This window comes from Pleurodeles waltl, chromosome 4_2 (genome assembly GCF_031143425.1).
Source record: "Pleurodeles waltl isolate 20211129_DDA chromosome 4_2, aPleWal1.hap1.20221129, whole genome shotgun sequence".
NCBI classification, from domain to species: domain Eukaryota; kingdom Metazoa; phylum Chordata; class Amphibia; order Caudata; family Salamandridae; genus Pleurodeles; species Pleurodeles waltl.
The window spans coordinates 1,068,227,468-1,068,253,211 of record NC_090443.1 but is presented as its reverse complement, the minus strand read 5'-3'; the positions used below and the strand labels follow the sequence as shown (position 1 = coordinate 1,068,253,211).

At 48.2% G+C, this 25,744-nt stretch overlaps 1 protein-coding gene across 1 annotated transcript in view; it reads left to right on the top strand.

The window, feature by feature from the left end:
- Positions 1-25,744, top strand: part of LOC138293777 (mucin-2-like) — a 33,529-nt gene that overhangs the window by 5,796 nt on the left and 1,989 nt on the right. Inside the window, exons 2-3 of the mRNA XM_069233119.1 lie at positions 346-451; positions 9,603-10,814. Coding sequence (XP_069089220.1) covers positions 370-451; positions 9,603-10,814 — 1,294 coding nt within the window. The 5' untranslated portion in view covers positions 346-369. The remainder of the gene's footprint in view (positions 1-345; positions 452-9,602; positions 10,815-25,744) is intronic.

The window sequence follows — 25,744 nt, the reverse complement described above, 5'->3', positions numbered from 1 at the left end:
TCCCTGTATCTGAGGGGTCTCCCTGGGGAGAGCCCCCCCCCTAGAAGTCTCTCCCTGTATCTCATACATTCTATCTACCTCTCTGTCCCTGTATCGGAGGGGTCTCCCAGGGAAGAGCCCACCAAGAGGTCTCTCCCTGTATCTCATACGTTCTAGCTACTCCTCTGTCCCTGTATCTGAGGGGTCTCCCAGGGTCTCAGGACTGGTCCACTCATCCTCTTTAATCCTCCGGTGGCTTCTCCTTAGGTCGGGTGTGGTCAGTCCAGCTCAGGGCACTGGTCTCCAGTGATATCAGCTGGGTTTCACACACCTTTCTAACCACACATGTGTTCTCTCTCTTCACAGACAGATGTTTCCTCTCCAGAAGTGATGCTGAAGGAGACATTTGAACCCCTGAAACGGATGATGGTCACCATGGCGCTTCGAGTCTTCCTCTTCCTCCTCCTCTGGGGTAGGTGGTAGTGGTGTGGGGGGAACTTCAACCAGTCGTGTTTACAATCCGGACCTCATGGGTGAAATTAATGCACAAGACATACTAAGGGGGATATTTACGAACCTCTTGCGCCGCTGTTCCACCACTTTTTGTGACGCAACGGCAGCACAGACCTTGAAATCATATATTCATATAGGTGAGGTCACGCAAAGCCACTTTCTGTGGTTTAAGTGGCCAGATAGACATGGAGTAAGGTAAGGCAGAGCAAATCGCAGCCATGCCGTATTCCGCACAAGGGAGGCGTTCTATGTGTGTTGCAGTAGATTTTTCCATGCAACACCCATGGATTTTGATGCTGCCCCAGATTTACAAGGCTTTGTAAACCTGACGATGTGCCAAAACCTTATCCTCACAACAGGAGGCACAAGTAGGAGAAATATCCCTACTTCCCCAGAGGTAGGGTGCATTCCTGCCCTTTCCCTCTGACCCAGGGCAGCACATCAAGGTGACTTGCTGCGCTGCCCTCGTCGAAACCCTATAAATAAGGAATGTATTATCGACTTTATTTAATATAACCACCCAAACAGGTCTATACAGAAGGATGCGTCCTATGTAAAGAAAAACACAGCACACACTTCTACTCAACACACTACACACTCCAGCCGTGTGCCTGTGCCGGCAGACAGGTTTCATTGGTACCTCTGTCATTGGGTCTCTTTTTGGGCCAACGTCTTGACATATATTCAGAATTATTTACCCTAATCTGGCTGTTAAGCCTGTGATGAAGCTCATAGGGTTAATATACACACTGTAGATGGCCATATGTAACTAAACATATATGTATGTAACTAGAATTATATTTATGTATGACCTATTTGTAATGTGTGAATGTAGCCAATCCGTGGAGCGCTCTACAGGGTCACAGCCAAGGTGTATAGTCAACAAGTGACTTGAGAGGTGGCTGGTGTGTGGACTGTTATCACATTGTCTTGTGCTCCTTGAAGAGTTGCGCCCTCGGCTCCTTCCTGAAGCGCAGTAATGTTTGGACACTCTTGGTGGATACGCTGATGACTCCATGCAACTCTCTAGAATCCCTGTATTGAACAACCAAGCTACTTTATTAGTGTAATGTATATGATTCTGAACCCTGGCAATCCTAGGCACCAGCATCACACGCTGCAACACACTAACAACACCATCCCGGCTTCTGCACCTGTAACCGCAGGAGGAAACCAGCCCAGCCACTGCTTGACAGAAGCAAGGAGAACCTCCTACAAGGAACTCTGCATCACTCACTGTGGTCTGCATGGAACAGATTCTACAAGGTGTCTGGGGAGAGAGAGGAGCCAGGAGAGTACCACACACCCCACCTACTCAAACACTGCAGCAGTGCCGTTCCTGTGTGCCCAGCAGTCCAATAGAATAGCTTCCTACTCATGTTTATATTTTTACTGTGCAGCTCAGCGACACAGTCACAAATATAAACATCAATAGGAACCTTCTTTGTTTTTGTACAGGACCCTCACCCACCTACTGGCATGCTTCATCCTTGGGCCCCTCCATTTGACACCTAGAAACACATTTAATAGGTGCACATGTGTTTCTGAATCTCTCAGCTAGAAGTGTTAATGTGCCAACACAATAAAGGGGCGCATCAGTCCTGGTGCACCACTTTTCTTGCGTTACCCCTGCCCCACCTAGTCACACCATGGTTGCACCGTATTTACAAAACGGCACACCATGGAAGTCGGTAGGACAACAGCGTAAACATTTTTTACGCTATTGTGGCGCTTTGCTGCACTAGCATAAAAATTTTTGCCACTAGTGCAGCAAAGCACATGGAGGCGCATTAAAATGGGTGCGTCATATTAACACCTGCTCTGAGCAGGCTTTAAAAATGTCCAAAAAAATGGTGCAGTGAAATGTTCTAAATTTCACTGTGCCATTTTTTGGGCCTCTCTTTGTCGTAACGCCCCTCCACCTTGCATGCATCAAGCCTGACGCTGGCATAGAGCACGATTTCGAAATTGTTGGATGGAAAACTCTGTCTGCCAAACTCCAGACAGGGTGGCCACAGCCTACGTGGTGACCTCCCCACCGGAATTAATAAAGTTTTCTGCTAGGTCTGCAGGCAGAAACCTACGTTTCTGCCCGCTGGCCTAGCGGTAAACAGGCTACAGCATTTTCTCCGGCTTGTAATCGAGCCAGCAGCAATGCTGTGGCCTGCAGGGTGCACCAGCACCCTCGCAAAGTTCACTGTCTGCAAAGCAGACAGTGAACATTGCAATGGTGCTGGCCAGGGCGAACCCTGCACTGTCCATGCCAAGTGATGCCAAGGGCATGCCAAGTGATGCCAAGGGCATGGGCAGAGCAGGCCCCCCCCCAGCCCCCCGTGCACCTGTTCTCAGCCAGCCTTTTCATAGCGGTGTTGCCAATCACTGGCGGTAATCCCCAGGGCAGCTTTGCTTCCAGCACTGACTTGCGGATTAGGACCTTGGCGGTTCCCTGGTGGCCCGAATGCCAGGATTGAAATGTGGTGCTCGGACTGCAGCATTGGCGGAGGTCTAACTGCCACCGGCGAACCTGGTGGTCTAGTGACCGCCAGGTTCGTCATGAGGCCCATAATGTGGCACAAGGGGTTGCAAAGTGGTGCAATGCAGCACTTGTGCCAGTTTGTAAATAGAGCACGGGGAAAAGCCACCTTTGCACCGCTTATTGCAAAAAAATGACACTATAGCGACATTAATGCAGTGCTAGAGCTTGTATATATGCCTCTAAGGGCCTGATTACGAGGCTGGTGGTCTTGAGACTGCCAGTCTCATGGTGGCGGTTGGACTACTGCACTCCAGGTGGTCCGACCCCCACATTACAACCCTGGCAGTCCGACCCCCAGGGGACTGCCATCCCCACCAGGAACATGGTTCCTGACTGGCCAACGATGGTTAGTCTCGCGATTACCGATTACGAGTCCCCTTTCCGCCAGCCTTTTCATGGCGGTTCAATCACATTGAAAAGGCTGGTGGAAAGGAAGTGCCCACCATATCATGGGAAGTGCAGGGGCCCCCCTCCCAGCGCCCTCAGAATGCGCAATGCTTATCAGACAGCGCGCATTCCAAAGGTGCTGGTGTGCTATGGTATTGGCTTCAGCTCCCTTAAGGGAGCCGAGAGCAATACCATAGCACTGTTTCCCCCGGGCTGACCGGCGGGAAGGTCGTATTATGACGGGGGTTGAGGCAGCCGGGTTAACGGCTGCATCATCCCCGCAAGTTTGACGGTTACCTTGTTCGGCCACCAAACTCGTAATGAGCCCCTAAAATATTCAGGGTCAAAGCACAATACAATTTATTCCTGTCTTCCCCACATATAGTCAAATGTCCTGAGGCCGCATCCCCAGTTCTGAACCCTATCTCAAAATCATAACGTCAACATGTTTCTGCACATCATTGTCGTCTAAATGAGTCAAGTGCATTCATCAGGACTAATTCCTTAAGGTCCTATATGTATTATGTTACAAAACAACCTGTATCCACTTCACTTGAGAAAGTTGGATGGAAGATAAGCAGCCCCTCTAGCATGCACTCATGATCCACCGCAACAAACCATAAAATCAAATGAGGTCTTCCGTAACGAACACATAGAGCCTGCTCACCATTACAATGTCTGTATGGAAAAATATAGTGAACAGTATCATGACACAACAATATCATGTCAAAAATAGTGTCTACAAAAATGGTGCATTTACACACTTTGTATGTAAATTACCAAATATTGTGTCAAGAATGTGAAACACTATGGGGGTGATTCTCACCCTGGCGGGCGGCGGAGGCCGCCCGCCAGAGTTCCCCCCTCCAAAATACCGCTCCGCGGTCGAAAGACCGCTGAGGGTATTTTGGGTTTTGCACTGGACTGGCGGGCGACCGCCAAAAGGCCGCCCGCCAGCCCAGTGCAAAACGGCCTTCCCACGAGGGCGCCGGCTCAGAATTGAGCTGGCGGAGTGGGAAGGTGCGACGGGTGCAGTGGCACCCGTCGCGTATTTCAGTGTCTGCAAAGCAGACACTGAAATACAAAGTGGGGCCCTCTTACGGGGGCCCCTGCAGTGCCCATGCCATTGGCATGGGCACTGCAGGGGCCCCCAGGGGCCCCACGACACCCCATATCGCCATCCTGTTCCTGGCGGCTCTGCCGCCAGGAACAGGATGGCGGTATGGGGTGTCAGAAACCCCATGGCGGCGCAGCGAGCTGCGCCGCCATGGAGGATTCTACAGGGCAGCGGAAAACCGGCGGGAGACCGCCGGTTTTCCATTTCTTACCGCGGCTGAACCGCCGTGGTCAGAATACCCTGTGGAGCACCGCCAGCCTGTTGGCGGTGCTCCCTCCGACCCTGGCTGACCCCCTATATCCTTAAAATTAAGAATATCACATTTTCAATGTATATAGTATTTTAATAATGTTTTTAAAATAGCAAACTAAAAAATAATAAATTAAAATAAAAAGGATTTAGCAAGTAATGTAAATAAAACATATTCATATAAATATATATAGCTTAAAATCTGTAGGGGTATATTTACAAGCCCCATGGCGCAGGCCGGCACAGCAAGTGACCTTGCTGTGCTGCGCTGCCCTGCGCCACAAGGATAGGGCAGAAATGCACCGTATTTACAAGATACGGTGCATTTCTGTGCTTTCCCCCTGCGCTGGCGTAGAATGGGCTGCTCAGCACCAATGCAGGCACCCGTGGGTGCCTGCATTGTCAGCAGGATTGTTTTTGTGCAGGAAGAGACCCCTTCCGGCACAGAAAACAATCCAGAGAGGCATTTCCTCTTTCTATGTGTGCTGCAGAATGCAGCGCTCATGGGAAGAGGAGTCAATGAGGAGAAATAATGATATTTCCCCTCGTCGCGCCTCTCCTGCGGAGGCGTACTGCTTAGACGTATTCCCAGGTTTACAGATTCTAGTAAATCTGAGAATGCGTCAAACCCCGTGGGTGGTGCATGGGACCGCCCACTGCAATGCTCATGGTACGCGTCCCTGACGCACGGTAAGGCAACGCAGTACCTTGCGCTGCATGGCCTTACACCGTACAAGGCCATGAAAAGTCACGCAAAGTGTCTTTGCGTGGCCTTGTAGATACGGGCCTGCACTATGCGCCGTCGCTGCATCACTAACAGTGACGCACCAGTGGCGCACGGGGTTTGTAAAAGTCTCCATATACTTTACAGAGATTATATATCACCTAAAAATATTAAAGTAATAAGTAAATCATTTCAAAATACATTAACTTTAATATATTTGCAGTCAGTTAAAAGTAAACATTTACTAACATATAAATCATCAAAATGTATATCAAACCTAATTTAAAAATGAAACTTCATGTAAAAAATTGTTTTAATCAATACTATAAATTGATAAATAAATATATGTATGAATATACTAGAAACATAACGCACTAAACAATTCAAAAAGAATACATCAATGTTACATGCAATAACTCAACCATAAAAATTGACAAACATTTATTCACACTAACATATCACAATTATTTAAATAAATGAAATTCAGACAAAAACCCAAAAATGTAATTTAAAAAAATGCATTTTCTCAATAAAATAAGCATAAGAAAATGGGATTTGTCCACGTTGTGTTTTGGGGCATTTCCTGTCGCGGGCGCTAGGCCTACCCACACAAGTGAGGTATCATTTTTATCGGGAGACTTGATGGAACGCTGGGGGGAAGGACATTTGTGGCTCCTCTCAGATTCCAGAACTTTCTGTCACCGAAATGTGAGGAAAAGGTGTTTTTTTGGCCACATTTTGAGGTTTGCAAAGAATTCTGGGTAACAGAACCTGGTGAGAGCCCCACAAGTCAACCCTCCTTGGATTCCCCTAGGTCTCTAGTTTTCAAAAATGCACCGGTTTGGTGGGTTTCCCTAGGTGCCGGCTGAGCTAGAGGCCAAAATCTACAGGTAGGCACTTTGCAAAAAACAGCTCTGTTTTCTGTCAAAAAATGGGATGTGTCGACGTTGTGTTTTGGGGCACTTCCTGTTGCGGGCGCTAGGCCTACCCACACAAGTGAGGCACCTTTTTTATCAGGAGACTTGGGGGAACATAGAATAGCAAAACAAGTGTTATTACCCCTTGTCTTTCTCTACATTTTTTCCTTCCAAATATAAGACAGTGTGTAAAAAAGACGTCTATTTGAGAAATGCCCTGTAATTCACATGCTAGTATTGGCACCCCAGAATTCAGAGATGTGCAAATAACCACTGCTTCTCAACACCTTATCTTGTGCCTATTTTGGAAACACAAAGGTTTCCTTGATACCTATTTTTCACTCTTTATATTTCAGCAAATGAATTGCTGTTTACCCGGTATAGAATGAAAATCCACTGCAAGGTGCAGCTTATTTATTGGCTCTGGGTACCTAGGGTTCTTGATGAACCTACAAGCCCTCTATATCCCCACAACCAGAAGAGTCCAGCAGACGTAATGGTATATTGCTTTAAAAAATCTGACATTGCAGGAAAAAGTTACAGAGTAAAACATAGAGAAAAATGGCTGCTTTTTTCACCTCAATTTCAATATTTTTTTTATTTCAGTTGTTACATTCTGTAGGAAATCCTTCTAGGATCTACACAAATTACCCATTGCTGAATTCAGAATTTTCTCTACTTTTCAGAAATGGTTAGGTTTCTGGGATCCAGCATTGGTTTCACACCCATTTCTGTCACTGACTGGAAGGCGGTTGAAAGCACAAAAAATCGTAAAAATGGGGTATGTCCCAGTAAAATGCCAAAATTGTGTTGGAAAATTGGGTTTTCTGATTCAAGTCTGCCTGTTCCTGAAAGCTGAGAAGCTGGTGATTTTAGCACCGCAAACACTTTGTTGATGCCGATTTCAGGGAAAACACCACAAGCCTTCTTCTGCAGCCCTTTTTTCCAATTTGTTTTAAAAAATCGAAATTGTCACTGTATTTTGGCTAATTTCTTGGTCTCCCTCAGGGGAAACCACAAAGTCCGGGTACCTCTAGAATCCCTAGGATGGTGGAAAAAAAGGACTTAAATTTGGCGTGGGTAGCTTATATGGACAAAAGGTATGAGGGCCTAAGCGCGCCCTGCCCCAAATAGCCAAAAAAAGGCCTGGCCCCTGAGGCGAAAAAGGCCTGGCAGCGAAGGGGTTAAAGTACACTTGCCTGCAAGGAAGAACCTTCACTGCTCTTCTAAAATTGTTTGTGATTAATATAACCTTTAATGTAAAACTGTTGTTGCAAGCGTATGACACCACGGTTAGGCTGCATCTTCTTTTGATATTCAAGGCATTTCCTACAGTAATAAAAAATACACATCTCACCAACTTGCTGGACTGGAGTTATTGGCTTTGCCAATGCTTGTTTTTAATGTATTTGGAAGAATGAAGCATGACAAAAAGTCTAACAAAGTAGGGGGTGTATTCATGAGGGTAGTCTTGCAATGCAGCGTAGCAAGTCATCTCGTTGCGCCGCACTGTGTGACAGGGAGAGGGCAGGAATGTGCCGTAATTAAAAGAATACTGTGCACTCCTGCCGTTTCCCCTGCGCTGGGCCCCTTTTGGAAGCCTAGCACCAACACACTTACCCCTGCACCATGGTGCAAGGGTGTCTGCGTTGCATGCAGGATTTGTTTGTGCAAGAAGGGACACCTTCCTGCACAAAAACAATCCTGATAGTCTTTCCCCTTCTCCTATGTCTGCTGCACAATGCAGCACACATAGAAAGAGGAATAGAGGAGAAATAAAGATATTTCTCCTTGATATGCCTCTTGTGGGAGGCATATCTTTTTGGCACATTTCCATGTTTACCTGTTGTTATAAATCTGAGAATGTGTCAAAATTCTTGAATGTTGCATGTGAACACCACGCAATGCCCATGGAACACCTCCCTAGCACAGAGCAATGTAATGTATCGATCTGCGCTGTGTCACATTACCCGAGATTTATGCACCCACAGAATGCCCATGGAACGCCTCCCTGGCACTGAGCAATGTAACGCATCGATCCGCGTTGTGTCACATTACCCGAGATTTATGCACCCACACAATGCCCATGGAACGCCTCCCTGACACAGAGCAATGTAACGTATTGATCTGCGCTGTGTCACATTACACGAGATTTATGCACCCACAGAATGCCCCTGGAAAGCCTCCCTGGCACAGATCAATGTAACGGATCGATTCACGCTGTGTCACATTACCCGAGATTTATGCACCCACACAATGGCCATGGAACACCTCCCTGGCACAGCGCAATGTAACGCATCGATCCGCGCTGTCACATTACCCGAGATTTATGCACCCACACAATGCCCATGGAACACCTCCCTGGCACAGAGCAATGTAAGGCATCGATCCGCGCTGTCACATTACCCGAGATTTAGGCAGCCACAGCATGCCCATGGAACACCTCCCTGGCACAGAGCAATGTAACGCATCGATTCACGCTGTCACATTACCCGAGATTTATACACCCGCACAATGCCCATGGAACACCTCCCTGGCACAGCGCAATGTAACGCATTGATCCGCGCTGTGACATTACCCGAGATTTATGCACCCACACAATGCCCATGGAACACCTCCCTGGCACAGAGCAATGTAACGCATCGATTCACGATGTGTCACATTACCCGGGATTTATGCAGCCACGCAGGGCCATGCAAGGTGGCCTAGTGTGGCCTCACACATCTCATTTTTCATTTGCGTTGCTCTTGTACCGCATTGTGTGGTGCAAGAGTGACACAAAGGGGGTCATAGATATGACCCTAGGTATTTTTTAAATTGTTTCATTTTATGATGTTTTGTAAAGAAGATTGCCCAGCCTAATGCATCTGCTTTTACCAAACACATGACGTTCAGAAATGCCAACTCATTGCTCTGATGGTCTGTAGAAAAACAATGAATGTATTGATTGTATTCACTTTGTTGTGTTTAATGGCAGGGGCTTATGTAAGGTGTGAAAACACAATTTTCCTGCAAAATGGAAGAGCTTTTGGTTTTGGGAAAGTTTGGGGCAATCCATGGCAGAACATTGATGGCAATCAAGCCATGAGATCAAAGTCTGTTCATGTGAACTACACACATGTGTCTTCTTCTGGTGCAGAAAGTACTCACCAGCTTGTTCTATTTCCCTTCTCTCCCTAGCGGCGGAAGCCTCGTCACAGGAACCCACAATGCCCCCGGGAACCTCACAGCAACAGACTGGTACCACCGAGATGACATCAGTGAAGGTGGGACTGAGCGAGTCACCCTCTTTTCAATCAACAATGACCCCTGACCTCGGCATGACCCCTGAAGCAGCCACGATAACAAAGCCTACAGTGTCCACTGAACACGCACAACCCACCAATGCAACTGTTGTCTCTGCAGATTTGATAGCATTGGAAATGGCCACTGATACAACAACGCAATTTGCAGTGGGGACCATTGCAACACCTATGGAACTGTACGCGACAACCTCAACAGAACCTTCAACCCGGACAGAACCTCCAACGGTGGCCACAGCCATGTCTAAAGCAGGAAGCCAAACACAGTCCTCAACTGAAGAACTGACTGGCAACACATTAGTGGTGGTGGAACCAACAACGACAGCCACACCACCTGAAATAAGCACAACTAGAAAAGAGAAGCCCATCATGGCTACAATTGAGCAATCAGCCTTGAATCCCTCAGCTGAGCAAACAACCATAGCTGCACCAGTGACTACTGCACAAGTAACACCCACTCCACCGACAGCGGAGATGCAAACTATGGACTCAACAGTAGGACAAGCTACGGACATAGCAGAAGAACTGGTCTCTCAGTTTGAAATAGCTAATGTGACAACTGTGCCTATTCCACCACCCATGCCCCCCACAAGTGAGCAAGCACCCATGCCTCTGACACAAGCCATGCCTACCACAAGTAAGCAAGCACCCACGCCTCCACCACCATCCATGCCCCCCACAAGTGAGCACACACCCATGCCTCCGACACAAGCCTTGCCCACCTCAACTGTGCAAGCAGCCATGCCTCTGACACCAGCCATGCCTACCACAACTGTGCAAACAATAACGCCTCCACCACCACCCATGCCCCCCACCAGTGAGAAAGCACCCATGCCTCCGACACAAGCCATGCCCATCACAACTGAGCAAGCAGCCATGCCTCCGACACCAGCCATGCCCACCACAACTGTGCAGACAATAGAACCTGTGCCGTCACCCATGAGCACAATAGCTGCGCCCACTGGACCAGTCACTACATCAGGAACAACTTCAGCTGCACATGCTGGCTCTCAAGTCATAACGACAACTACGCCAAGGACAATCACATCGACCACCAGAACAACCGCCACCAGCTCAGAATCAGCAACAAGTAGGTTCTCCTCGTATGACTCTTATGATTGGCCATGTCCGTTTGCTTTACAATTGATATCTACTCTGAACCCAACACCTGCCATTTTCTGATAGGGACCTCTTTTTAGTTTTGCACTCTTTAGAATCAGAATGACAAGCAAAAATACATTTAATACTTTTTGTAACAGATTTTAATCAAGTCATTGTTTATAAAAACATACAATGATTTGGCTTTTGCCTCCCTTCATTACATTAACTTTACCCTAAATCTTTCTGCATTTTCCATGGGCAGCCTGATGCAGTACGATGCAGAACGTCTGCTCCCAACATTGTTCATTTGTTAGGGCATGCTGCGGACGCTGGAGATACTTGGGGTTTTCCAAAAATGAGCCATGAAAGACCTGCCTATTGAAGCAGAAACCAATAGAAACATTCATCCACCTGGACTTAGGTCTGGAATATGGGAAGTTAGATCTGTTATGTGGCAAAGGTCAATGCATGAATCAAAGTAAAGCTAAATATAACCTCTTGGTCCACAAAGTAGGTCATGTTGAACCTACCTTTGTGGATGCAAAACTGAACACTATCAGATAAGACACCTCAAGACTTCCTGTACCTCAGATTTGACCATAGACAGCTCTTAGAGATTTAGGGGCATACTTAAGAAAAGTGGCGCTGGACACAGTGTAGCGCCACTTTCCCTGCGCCCCTTAGCGGCCCCCAACTGCCACAATGTGTGGACCGTATTTAAAATAACGTGCATCATGGCGCAGGGTAGGGGGCTCATTGTATTCAATGGCATGCCCCTTTTAACACCTGCTCTGAGCAGGCGTCAGAAGTGCCAAAAAGAATGACGCAAGCAAATCTATTAGATTTCCTTGAGTGATTTTTTTCAGTCCCCCATCTAGGAGGCTGGCCTGGCTTATAGTGGGTACCAAGGGTACTTACACTCTGTACCAGGTCCAGTTATCCCTTATTAGTGTAGAAGAGGTGTTTCTAGCAGCTTAGGCTGATAGAGGTAGCTATAGCAGAGCAGCTGAGGCTGAACTAGGAGACATGCAAAGCTCCTACTAAACCACTTATATCATATAGGTACTATATCATAAGAAACACAATACTCAGAGTTACTAAAAATAAAGGTACTTTATTTTAGTGACAATGTGCCAAAAATATCTCAGAGGATATACTCCCTTAGGAGGTAAGTAAAATACACAAAATATACACAAACCAAAATCAGGTAAGTAGACAGTTAGAAAAGTAGTGCAAACACTGTAGAATACAATAGGACACAATAGGCCTAGGGCCAACACAAACCATATACTAAGGAAGTGGAATACGAACCACTTAGGGATCCCAGGCCTAGTGTAGTGTGTAGAGGGTCGCTGGGAGTGTAAGAAAACAGTAGGGGTGTCCAAGATACCCCACCCCAAGACCCTGAAAAGTAGGAGTAAAGTTACCCTCCTTCCCCAGAAACACACTAAAGTCGTAATAGGAGATTCGGCAAAGACAACAACTGACTGCAAAGCACTGAACATTGATTCCTGGACCTGAGGACCTGTAAAGGAAGGGGACCAAGTCCAAGAGTCACAAAAGTGTCCAGGGGATGCAGGAGGCCACTAAACCCTGGATGAAGGGGCAAAAGGGCTGCCTCTGGGTGGAAGAAGCTGAAAATTCTGCAACAACGGAAGATACCAGGAACTTCTCCTTTGCACAGAAGTGCACGCTTGTAATGGTGTCCCCGCACACACAAAGTCCGGGGAAATTGCCCTGAACTATGTGGGGGCACCTTTGCTAGTGCAAGGGTGCCCTCACACTTAGTAACTTAGCACCTAACCTTCAACAAGTGAAGGCTAGACATATAGGTGACTTATAAGTTACTTAAGTGCAGTGAAAATGGCTTTGAAATAACGTGGGCGTTATTTCACTAAGGCTGCAGTGGCAGGCCTGTATAAGAATTGCCTGAGCTCCCTATGGGTGGCAAAAGAAATGCTGCAGCCCATAGGGATCTCCTGGAACCCCAATACCCTGGGTACCTAGGTACCATATACTAGGGAATTATAAGGGTGTTCCAGTGTGCAAATTGGAATTGGTAAAATAGGTCACTAGCCTATAGTGACAATTTTAAAGGCAGAGAGAGCATAAGCACTAAGGTTCTGGTTAGCAGAGCCTCGGTGACACAGAGAGTCACTACACAGGGACACACATTCAGGCCACAAATTATGAGCCTTGGGGTCCTGGCTAGCAGGATCCCAGTGAGACAGGCAAAAACAAACTTACACACATGTAAAAATGGGGGTAACATGCCAGGCAAGATGGTACTTTCCTACACAACCCCCCCCCAAACAAGGGACAATAAGGCTAACCTTGCCCAGATGAGTTTTCATAGTCTAAGTGGAAATATCTGGAGAGTCCATCTGCATTGGAGTGGGTACTCCCAGGTCTATGTTCCACTGTATAGTACATTACCTGTAGGGAGATGGACCACATCAACAAATTAGGGTTTTCACCTTTCATTTGTTTAAGCCATAATAGAGGTCTGTGGTCTGTCTGAACAATAAAGTGAGTACCAAAGAGGTATAGTCTCAACTTTTTCAGTGCCCAGACCACAGCAAAGGCCTCCCTCTCTATGGCAGACCAACGCTTTTCTCTAGGGGTCAACCTTCTGCTGATAAAAGCAACAGGTTGATCCTGGCCCTCAGAATTGAGTTGTGGTAAGACTGCCCCTACCCCTAATTCAGATGCATCAGTTTGGACTATGAATTTTTTGGAGTAACATGGGCTTTTTAGGTCAGGTGCAGAGCACCTGGCCTGTTTAAGCTCATCAAAAGCCTTTTGATAGCTAGCTGTCCATAATACCTTTTTAGACATCTTTTTGGATGTGAGGTCATTAAGAGGGGCAGCTATGGTGCCATAGTTCTTAATGAACCCCCTATAGTACCCAGTGAGGCCAAAGAAGGCTCTCACCTGGGTCTGAGTTGTAGGGGGAACCCAATCCATGATTGTCTGGAGTTTCCCCTGAAGTGGTGCAATCTGTTCTCCACCTACCGGGTGGCCCAGATAAACCACCTTTCCCTGCCCTATCTGGCACTTTGAGGCCTTGATAGTGAGGCCTGCCTTTTGCAGGGCCTCCAAAACGTTCCATAGGTGGACCAGGTGATCATCCCAGGTGGAGCTAAAGGCAGCTATATCATCTAGATATGCTGCACTAAAAGCCTCCAACCCTTGCAGGACTGTATTCACCAACCTCTGAAAAGTGGCAGGTGCATTTTTTAATCCAAAGGGCATAACAGTGAACTCATAGTGCCCTCCAATGGCTGAAAATGCTGTTTTAGGTTTAGCATCTTCTGACAATTTGATCTGCCAATAACCTGCAGTTAAGTCAAAAGTGCTTAGATACTTGGCAGATGCCAGTGTATCTATAAGCTCATTTGCCCTGGGTATAGGGTGAGCATCAGTTTTGGTTACTTGATTGAGACCTCTATAGCCAACACAAAACCGCATTTCCTTTTTACCATCTTTACTATGAGGTTTGGGGACAAGTACCACTGGGTTAGCCCAGGGACTTTCAGAAGGTTCAATCACTCCTAGATCTAACATTTTCTGTACTTCTTGTTTTATGCAATCCCTGACATGGTCAGGCTGCCTATAAATCTTACTTTTGACAGGCAAACTGTCTCCAGTGTTGATTGTGTGCTCACACCAGGTAGTTGTACCTGGGATCAGTGAGAAGAGGTCAGAGAACTGGCCTAGGAGATTTATAGAGTTGTCCTTCTGCTCAGTAGTAAGGCAATGTGCAAGCACCACTCCCTCCACCAAGCCATCAGCTTCAGTGGTTAAGAAGAGGTCAGGGAGAGGGTCACTCTCTTCTTCCTGCCCCTCATCAGTGGCCATGAGCAGGGTTAAGTCAGCCCTGTCATTGACATGAAGCACCCTAAGGGGACTTCTGGCAGTGCCCAGGTCTACCAAATAGGTGATCTCACCTTTTTTCTCCACTGTGAGATGGGGTCCCCTCTATTTGTCCTGGAGTGCTCTTGGGGCCGAATAATGAATTGTGCAAACTGATGCCTCAGAGCATGGCATGGGGGCAGTCTTCTCACAGGTAAAAGAGGAGAGCCTGGACCATCCTGTAGCCTTCATTAGTAGAAGGTTACTTCCCCGGGGAAAGAGGTGGAATGCTATAGAGAGAGAAGCCTTTGCTATGGTCTGAGCACCGAAAAAGCTAAGACATTACCTGTTTGGGACTCGCTTCTGGGTTCAGACAGACCATAAGCCCCTCACACGACTCCTGCAGATGAGGGGTAAGAATCCAAAAATTGTTGAGGTGATCCATCTCCCTAAAGGGAATGGACTTTCCGGTTGTCAGACCACTCCAAAGTTGATTATCTCTCCAGGCTTTTCGACCTTAGCAATGAGAACTCCCAGGGGCTTGGTTAGTTCTCCCCACTTTCAGCTGGGGGGGCCTGTGTGAGCCTTAGGATGGTCTTCCCCAAACGCTTTGCCATGACCCCTCCTATTTGTGCTGATCTCGTTTTTGTTGGCCTTATGACTCTGCAGACCTTACCACTGCTGACCAGTGCTAAAGTGCTTGTGCTCTCTCCTGAAAACATGGTGGAATATTCCTATACCCATTTGGCACATTTAAATGATTTATAAATCCCTGGTAGAGTGGTACCACATGTACCCAGGGTGTGTACAGTAAATGCTACGAGCCTGCAGTACTGACTGTGCCACCCACTTACTAAGCAGATCTCAGGGCTGGCATTGCAGCATGATTGTGCATATTTAAACTGACGCTCGACCTAGCATGAAAGGCCAAAAATAAGTATCAATTCTTGAGGCCACACTAACCTGTCCATAGTTCATACAATTTATAATCTCTTTACATAGAACAGAACTCTCCATCCTCCTTGGTCGAAATCACCCAGGATGATGTCTCCGTTGAAAAACAACACACACAAGTTTGTGAGTTTGAGACTCAACTTTGGAACACGCTTCCTGCGCAGATGCAGAACCTTTACGACCACCTGGTCTTTCAAAAACTGTAGACCTGTCTCTCATAGACGTAGATTCATCTCAACACCAGGGTAGCGGAAGTGACATCACACACTCGTGACCTCAGTGACACCTCAGGACATATGGCCTTTGACACCAAATCTCAATTAGTGACATAAAATGACCTTGATAAAGGACAATACAATCATTGATACCACTAAAGCTCGGTCTGTTTCTCAAAGAGAAAGTCTATTGACATGTCACAGAGACATTCACAAAAAAGGCGTTTTAAAAAACAATAGTAGTCACGTCCACTAGTGACCCATATTGATCATACAGTGAATATGGACTATATTACTGGCTTGATTTACTCGTTTTTTAACAAAGTTTTGATTTATGATCCATTGTAAGGAATCATTTCACTTGCGAAGCACAGAGGTGACCGTTTTATTCAAACACGTCATTAGGTGTGTCCAAAAGTCAGCTTTAGTTGTTTCACCATCCATATGTAATGAGAAAAACATACATGAAGCAATACAGCTAAGTCAGACGTAGAGGGGCTCTGGGTCAACTGTATTCATCCATTGGTCTGTTCAGCTGTCATTCATGTTTTTGTTTCGGCCGCGCACTGCAGTGTACAGCACGGAGCAGTGGGTCTGCCCACTTCATCCATTGGTTTGTTCAGCTGCCATTCATGTTTTTGTTTCGGCCGCGCACTGCAGCGTACAGCACAGAGCAGTGGGTCTGCCAACTTCATCCATTGGTCTGTTCAGCTGTCATTCATGTTTTTGTTTTGGCCGCGCACTGCAGCGTACAGCACGGAGCAGTGGGTCCGCCCACTTCATGCATTGGTGCTTGTGCTGTGTCTGATGACATACATACGTCTGCCTAAAAAGAGCACTTCAGTGCCAGGGGTGGCAGCCGAACCCTTTACTTTTTCAAAGCTTTTTTCCCATCCTCTTTCTGTCCTTATTTTTAGGCATCCTTGTGTGTTTAAACTATACCTTCAGGTTACAGTAATCAGAGCCGATAGTATCTTTCCTTTGTGCCAGTAAGAAACATATGTTACTGTCACAAGCATTAAAAGGAAACAGTTTCTCTACCTATTTAACCCCCTGGGTTCCTTGGACAAGGTGATCTCGTCCCAGCACACGGTTCCCGTGTGCCTGGGACGAGATCACCTCATCCTTCACCCGGCCCTGGGGGGGAGCGCTAGCACACCCCCCGTGGTCCCCCACCCACACCCCCCATCAGGGATGAAAGGGGAATCGCTTCCCCTTTGACCCCGACCCCCCCATGACGTCTGATGACATCAGCACGCGATTGCATGCTGACCTCATCGGAGGTCGCCTCCCGTCGCGCTGGACGCTTGCTTCCAGCGCGATGCAGAAGAGAAATGTTTATCATTTCTCTTCCGCTCGGGAGGAGGGGGGCGGGAGAGACATCGGAAGAAAGGCTTTTCCTTTCTTACAATGTCATTCTGAGCATTTCTGCTGCCCGATCGCGATGGCTAACAGTCCAGGGGCTAACAGTCTTTCAGCTCTCCCCCGCACACTAAAACATCTTATCCCATGGCAAGCAGAGGACATTTGATTTTTTGGGTTTTTGTTTTACATTTGGGCCAGGAGAGCTTGGTAACTCTCAAAATCCTCCCACTTGGAATGGTGAGGGCTGCACTTCTTTTTACTTTGGGACGCAGCCAAGTAGAAAAATCCACAAGACCTAGACACATCTGAAAACTAAACATCTAGTTGATTTGAGGGTGGTGTGCTTCACATGCACCCGCACCATTTCCTTACCCACAATGCCCTGCAAACCTCCAACTTTGCTGGAAATCACACATTTTTCCCACATTTTTGTGATGAAACCTTCCGGAATCTGCAGGAATCCACAAAATTCCTACCACCCAGCATTGTCTTGTCTATACCGATAAAATTTCTGCTGCACTTGTCAGCCTAAAAATGTTTTGTTTCAAACTGCCCTTTTGGACCCACTTTGGTTCCCCCTCAATTTCAATGTGTTTTTGGCTTTTCCCTGTCACAAACACTTGGCCCACCTACACAAGCGAGGTACCATTTTTACCGGGAGACTAAAGGGAACGTTGGGTGATAGGAAATGTGTCCCGGTGCGGTGATCCCACACAGAAATGTGGGAAAAATGTGATTTTTTAGCTAGATTTAAGGTTTGCTGAGGATTCTGGGTAAGAAAACATTGGGGGGATCCACACAAGTCACACCTACCTTGAATCCCTCGGGTGTCTAGTTTTCAGAAATGTCTGCGTTTGGTAGATTTCCCTAGATGGCTGCTGAGCCCAGGACCAAAAACGCAGATACCCCCCCCTGCAAAAACAGGTAGTTTTCTATTTGATAATTTTGATGTGTCCAGATAGTGTTTTGGGGCATTTCCCGTCGCGGGCACTAGGCCTACCAGTGAGGTACCATTTTTATCGGGAGGCTTGGGGGAACGCTGGTTGGAAGGAAATTTGTGGCTCCTCTCAGATTCCAGAACTTCTGTCACCAAAATGTGAGGAAACCGTGTTTTTTTAGCCACATTTTGAGGTTTGCAAAGGGTTCTGGGTAACAGAACCCGGTGAGAGCCCCACAAGTCACCCCATCTTGGATTCCCCTAGGTCTCTAGTTTTCAAAAATGCACAAGTTTGGTAGGTTTCCCTAGATGGCGACTGAGCCAGAGGCCAAAATCCACAGGTAGGCACTTTGCAAAAAACACCTCTGTTTCCTTTGAGAAAATGTGATGTGTCCACTTTGTGTTTTGGGGCATTTCCTGTTACGGGCACTAGGTCTACCCACACAAGTGAGGTACCATTTTTATCGAGAGACTTGGAGGAACGCTGGGTGGAAGGATATTTGTGGCTGCTCTCAGATTCCAGAACTTTCTGTCACTGAAATGTGAGCAAAAAGTGTTTTTTGGCCACATTTTGAGGTTTGCAAAGGATTCTGGATAACATAACCTGGTGAGAGCCCCACAAGTCACCCCATCTTGGATTTCCCTAGGTCTCTAGTTTTAAAAAATGCACAGGTTTGGTAAGTTTCCCTAGGTGGCGGCTGAGCTATAAGCCCAAATCCACAGGTAGGCACTTTTCAAAAAACACCTCTGTTTTCTTTGAGAAAATGTGATGTGTCCACTTTGTGTTTTGGGTCATTTCTTGTCACGGGCACTAGGCCTACCCACACAAGTGAGGTATCATTTGTATCGGGAGACTTGGGGGAACGCTGGGTGGATAGGAAATTTGTGGCTCCTCTCAGATTCCAGAAATTTCAGTCACCGAAATATGAGGAAAAAGTGTTTTTGGGCCACATTTTGAGATTTGCAAAGGATTCTGGGTAACAGAACCTGGTGAGAGCCCCACAAGTCACCCCGTCTTGGATTCCCCCAGGTCTCTAGTTTTCAAAAATGCACAGGTTTGGTAGGTTTCCCTAGGTGGCGGCTGAGCAAGAGCCCAAAATCTACAGGTAGGCACTTTGCAAAAAACACCTCTGTTTTCTTTGGGAAAATTTGATGTGTCCACGTTGTGTTTTGGGGCACTTCCTGTTGCGGGTGCTAGGCCTACCCACACAAGTGAGGCACCTTATTTATCGGGAGACTTGGGGGAACATAGAATAGCAAAACAAGTGTTATTGCCCCTTGTCTTTCTCTACATTTTTTCCTTCCAAATATAAGACAGTGTGTAAAAAAGACGTCTATTTGAGAAATGCCCTGTAATTCACATGCTAGTATGGGCACCCCAGAATTCAGAGATGTGCAAATAACCACCGCTCCTCAACACCTTATCTTGTGCCCATTTTGGAAATAGAAAGGTTTCCTTGATACCTATTTTTCACTCTTTATAGAAATTAATTGCTGTTTATCCGGTATAGAATGAAAACCCACTGCAAGGTGCAGCTCATTTATTGGCTCTGGGTACCTAGGGTTCTTGATGAACCTACAAGCCCTATATATCCCGCAACCAGAAGAGTCCAGCAGACGTAACGGTATATTGCCTTAAAAAATCTGACATTGCAGGAAAAAGTTACAGCGTAAAACGTAGAGAAAAATGGCTGTTTTTTTCACCTCAATTTCAATATTTTCTCATTTCAGTTGTTATTTTCTGTAGGAAACCCTTATAGGATCTACACAAATTACCCATTGCTGAATTCAGAATTTTCTCTCCTTTTCAGAAATGTTTAGGTTTCTGGGATCCCGCATTGGTTTCACACCCATTTATGTCACTGACTGGAAGGAGGCTGAAAGCACAAAAAATCGTAAAAATGGGGTATGTCCCAGTAAAATGCCAAATTATGTTGAAAAATTGTGTTTTCTGATTCAAGTCTTCCTTTTCCTGAAAGCTGGGAAGATGGTGATTTTAGCTCTGCAAACCCTTTGTTGATGCCAATTTCATGGAAAACACCACAAGCCTTCTTCTGCAGCCCGTTTTTCCAATTTGTTTTAAAAAATCGAAATTGTCACTGTATTTTGGCTAATTTCTTGGTCTCCCTCAGGGGAAACCACAAAGTCTGGGTACCTCAAGAATCCCTAGGATGTTGGAAAAAAAGGACGCAAATTTGGCATGGGTAGCCTATGTGGACAAAAAGTTATGAGGGCCTAAGCGTGCCCCGCCTCAAATAGCCAAAAAAAGGCCTGGCCCCATGAGGTGGAAAAGTCCTGGCACCGAAGGGGTTAAAATACACTACCCAAGGGTAGGTCGCTCCCCCTGCCGCTGCAGCTCCTCCAGCTCCTCCAGGTTCCTGAGACCGCCCAGCTACCTCGCAGTAAGTACCTCCCAGCCCCTCGCCCTGCCCCTCGCTACTCACCCTCTCTCCTGCTCCTGCTTCTTTTCTTCATCTCTCTTCTTCCTCCTCGCTCCTCTTCTGTAATCTTCTTCTGTACTCTTCTTTTCCCCGTCTTCTCTCTTCACCTGTGTGCTTCTCAGCCTCTCCTGTTGCCTCTCTTCTTCTTCATCTTCTTCTGTGGTCTTCTGCCGTCTGTTCTTCGTCTTCTGTATCTTCTTCTGTGATCTTCTGTCTTCTGCTTCTTCGTCCTCTGTCTTCTGTTCTTCATCTTCTGTCTTCTGTTCTTCTGTTCTTCTGTCTTCTGTTCTTCTGTTTCTTCGTCCTCCGTCTTCTGTTCTTCCCGCGCCTGCCCTCCTGCTCCTGTCTCATCTCTCTCCCTGGCCCGCGCCCAGCGCCACGACCCCTGGTCCCCAGCTCTCCCAAACCCCGCTGCTCCGCTACGACCCCACCACCCTCCACGCCCTCAACCCAGGGTGCTCCAACACCTGCTTCCAAGCTCACCCCAAACGCACCCATGCACCCTTCGCCTGTAACTCCTGCAAACACATCTTCCACCACGCAACTACCACGACCACCAGCCCACGCGCCATCAACCACCTCAAGTGCATCCTGGTCAACGCTCGATCTGTCCACAAGCACGCCGTTGAACTCTGGGACCTCCTGGACTCCACAGCACCGGACATCGCCTTCATCACGGAGACCTGGATGAACGCCTCTTCGGCCCCAGACATCGCCACTGCCATCCCCGAAGGCTTCAAGATTTCCAGAAAAGACCGCACCAACCAAGTAGGAGGAGGTATCGCCATCGTCTTCAAAGACTCCATCAGCGTCACCACCTCCACCGAAGACACCCCTCTCCCCGCTGAACATCTGCATTTCCAGATTCGCACCGACCCCAGGACCACCCTCAGAGGATCCCTCGTCTACCGCCCCCCCGGACCGCGCGCCCCTTTCAGCGACTCCATCGCCGACTTCGTCTCCCCGCACGCCCTCGCCTCGCCGGACTACATCCTCCTAGGTGACCTCAACTTCCATCTGGAACAAAACAACGACCCCAACACCACCGCCCTGCTCGACAACCTCGCCAACCTCGGCCTCAAGCAACTGGTGAACACCGCCACCCACATCGCCGGACACATGCTTGACCCTATCTTCTCCGCCAGCAAACACGTCTCCTTCAGCCACGCCTCTGCTCTACACTGGACCGACCACAGCTGTGTCCATTTCACATTCCGACGCGAGACCCGCCACCTCCGCACTCAACCCATCCCTCGTCGACAGTGGAACAAAATCCCCGAAGAGCAACTCTTCTCCGCACTCGCCGTCAACCAACCTACCCTCACCACCGACCCCAACAACGCAGCCCTCAGCCTCTCGAACTCGATCTCCAACTGCGCAGACAACCTTGCTCCCTTCAGACGCACGCATCAAGAGGCCATCACCAAAAAACCTCTCTGGTTCTCTGACACCCTTAAAGAATCGAAGAAAACATGTTGCGCCCTCGAGAAGGCCTGGCGCAAGGACCACACCGCCGACAACATGACCGCCCTCAAAAACGCAACCCGCGAACACCACCACCTGATCCGCGCAGCCAAAAGGAACTTTTTCACCGACAGACTGGACAAAAACAGCCACAACAGCAGAGAACTTTTCAGCATCGTCAAAGAGTTCTCCAACCCCAATGCCAACGCCGTCACGCCCTCACCTGATCCGCGCAGCCAAAAGGAACTTTTTCACCGACAGACTGGACAAAAACAGCCACAACAGCAGAGAACTTTTCAGCATCGTCAAAGAGTTCTCCAACCCCAACGCCAACGCCGTCACGCCCTCACAAGACTTGTGCAACTCCCTCGCCACCTTCTTCCATCGCAAGATCAGCGACCTCCACGACAGCTTCGGACACCAGACCCAACCAAGCATCACCGAACCCACACCCCCGGCCATCACCCTCAACGCCTGGACCCACATCAACACTGAAGAAACCAAAACCACCATGAACTCTATCCACTCCGGCGCCCCATCGGACCCCTGCCCTCACTTCATCTTCAATAAAGCCGACGACATCATCGCCCCGCACCTCCAGGCCGTCATCAGCTCTTCATTTTCTTCTGCTACCTTCCCCGAAAGCTGGAAACACACCGAAGTCAACGCTCTACTAAAGAAACCTACGGCTGACCCTAGCGACCTGAAAAACTTCCGCCCCATCTCGCTCCTCCCCTTCCCTGCCAAGGTAATAGAGAAGACCGTCAACAAACAGCTTACCACTTTCCTGGAAGACAACAACCTGCTCGACCCTTCACAAACCGGATTCCAAACCAACCACAGCACTGAAACCACCCTCATCTCAGTCACAGACGACATCAGAACCCTGATGGACAACGGTGAAACAGTCGCCCTCATCCTCCTCGACCTCTTGGCTGCCTTCGACACCGTCTGTCACCGCACCCTAATAACCCGCCTCCGCTCCACCGGGATCCAAGGCCAGGCCCTGGACTGGATCGCCTCCTTCCTCTCAAACCGCTCTCAAAGAGTTTACCTCCCACCGTTTCGCTCAGACCCCACCGAGATCATCTGTGGCGTACCTCAAGGCTCATCGCTCAGCCCGACACTCTTCAATGTCTACATGAGCCCCCTCGCCGACATCGTACGCAAGCACGACATCATCATCACCTCCTACGCCGACGACACCCAACTTATACTCTCCCTCACCAAAGACCCCGCCAGCGCCAAGACCAACCTACAAGAGGGCATGAAGGACGTCGCAGATTGGATGAGGCTCAGCCGCCTAAAGCTGAACTCTGACAAAACGTAAGTCCTCATCCTCAGCAACACCCCGTCCGCTTGGGACGACTCCTGGTGGCCCTTGGCACCGCACCGACCCCCTCAGACCACGCCCGCAACCTCGGCTTCATCTTGGACCCTCTTCTCACCATGACCAAGCAAGTCAACGGCGTGTCCTCCGCCTGCTTCCTCACCCTCCGCATGCTCCGCAAGATCTTCCGCTGGATCCCCGCCGACACTAGAAAAACCGTGACCCACGCCCTCGTCACGAGCCGCCTGGACTACGGCAACACCCTCTATGCTGGGACCACCGCTAAACTCCAAAAACGCCTGCAACGTATTCAAAACGCCTCGGCCGGCCTCATCCTCGACGTACCCCGCAACAGCCACATCTCCGCACACCTGAGACACCTGCATTGGCTCCCAGTCAGCAAAAGGATCACCTTCCGACTCCTCACCCACACACACAAAGCCCTCCACAACAAGGGACCGGAATACCTCAACTGTCGCCTCAGCTTCTACGCCCCCACCCGTCTCCTCCGTTCCTCTGGCCTCGCGCTCGCTGCCGTCCCTCACATCCGCCGCTCCACGGTGGGTGGGAGGTCCTTCTCCTTCCTGGCAGCCAAGACCTGGAACACCCTCCCCATCAGCCTCAGGACCACCCAGGACCACTCCGCATTCAGGAGACTCCTCAAGACCTGGCTTTTCGAGCAGCAGTAACCCCCCCTCCCCCCTAGCGCCTTGAGACCCGCACGGGTGAGTAGCGCGCTTTATAAATGTTAATGATTTGATTTGATTTGATTTGATTTGCAAGGAAGAACCTTCACTGCTCTTCTAAAATTGTTTGTGATTAATATAACCTTTAATGTAAAACTGTTGTTAAGCTGCATCTTCTTTTTATATTCAAGGCATTTCCTTACAGTAATAAAGAATACATATCTCACCAACTTGCTGGACTGGAGTTATTGGCTTTGCCAATGCTTGTTTTTCATGTATTTAGAAGAATGAAGCATGACAAAAAGTCTAACAAAGTAGGGGGTGTATTCATGAGGGTAGTTTTGCAATGCAGCGTAGCAAGTCATCTCGTTGCGCCGCACTGTGTGACAGGGAATGGGCAGGAATGCGCAGTATTTAAAAGAATACTGTGCACTCCCGCCTTTTCCCCTGCGCTGGGCCCCTTTTGGGAGCCTAGCACCAACACACTTACCCCTGCACCATGGTGCAAGGGTGTCTGCGTTGCATGCAGGATTTGTTTGTGCAGGAAGGGACACCTTCCTGTACAAAAACAATCCTGATAGTCTTTCCCCTTCTCCTATGTCTGATGCACAATGCAGCACACATAGAAAGAGGAATAGAGGAGAAATAAAGATATTTCTCCTTGATATGCCTCTCGTGGGAGGCGTATCTTTTTGGCACATTTCCAGGTTTACCTGTTGTTATAAATCTGAGAATGCGTCAAAATCCTTGAATGTTGCATGTGAACCCCACGCAATGCACATGGAACACCTCCCTGGCACAGCGCAATGTAACGCATCGATCCGCGCTGTCACATTACCCGAGATTTAGGCAGCCACAGCATGCCCATGAAACACCTCCCTGGCACAGAGCAATGTAACGCATCGATTCACGCTGGGTCACATTACCTAAGATTTATGCACTCACACAATGCCCATGGAACGCCTCCCTGGCACAGAGCAATGTAATGTATCGATCTGCGCTGTGTCACATTACCCGAGATTTATGCACTCACACAATGCCCATGGAACGCCTCCCTGGCATTGAGCAATGTAACACATCGATCTGCTTTGTGTCACATTACCTGAGATTTATGCACCCACACAATGCCCCTGGAACACCTCCCTGGAACTGAGCAATGTAACTCATTGATCCGCACTGTGTCACATTACCCGAAATGTATACACCCTCACAATGCCCATGGAACACCTCCCTGGCACAGATCAATGTAACGGGTCGATTCACGCTGTGTCACATTACCTGAGATTTATGCATCCACACAATGCCCATGGAACACCTCCCTGGCACAGTGCAATGTAACACATCGATCCGCACTGTCACATTACCTGAGATTTATGCACCCACACAGTGCCCATGGAACACCTCCCTGGCACAGCGCAATGTAACACATCGATCTGCGCTGTCACATTACCCGAGATTTAGGCAGCCACAGCATGCCCATTAAACACCTCCCTGACATAGAGCAATGTAAAGCATCGATTCACGCAGTGTCACATTACCCGAGATTTATACACCCGCACAATGCCCATGGAACACCTCCCTGGCACAGCGCAATGTAACGCATTGATCCGCGCTGTGACATTACCCAAGATTTATGCACCCACACAATGCCCATGGAACACCTCCCTGGCAC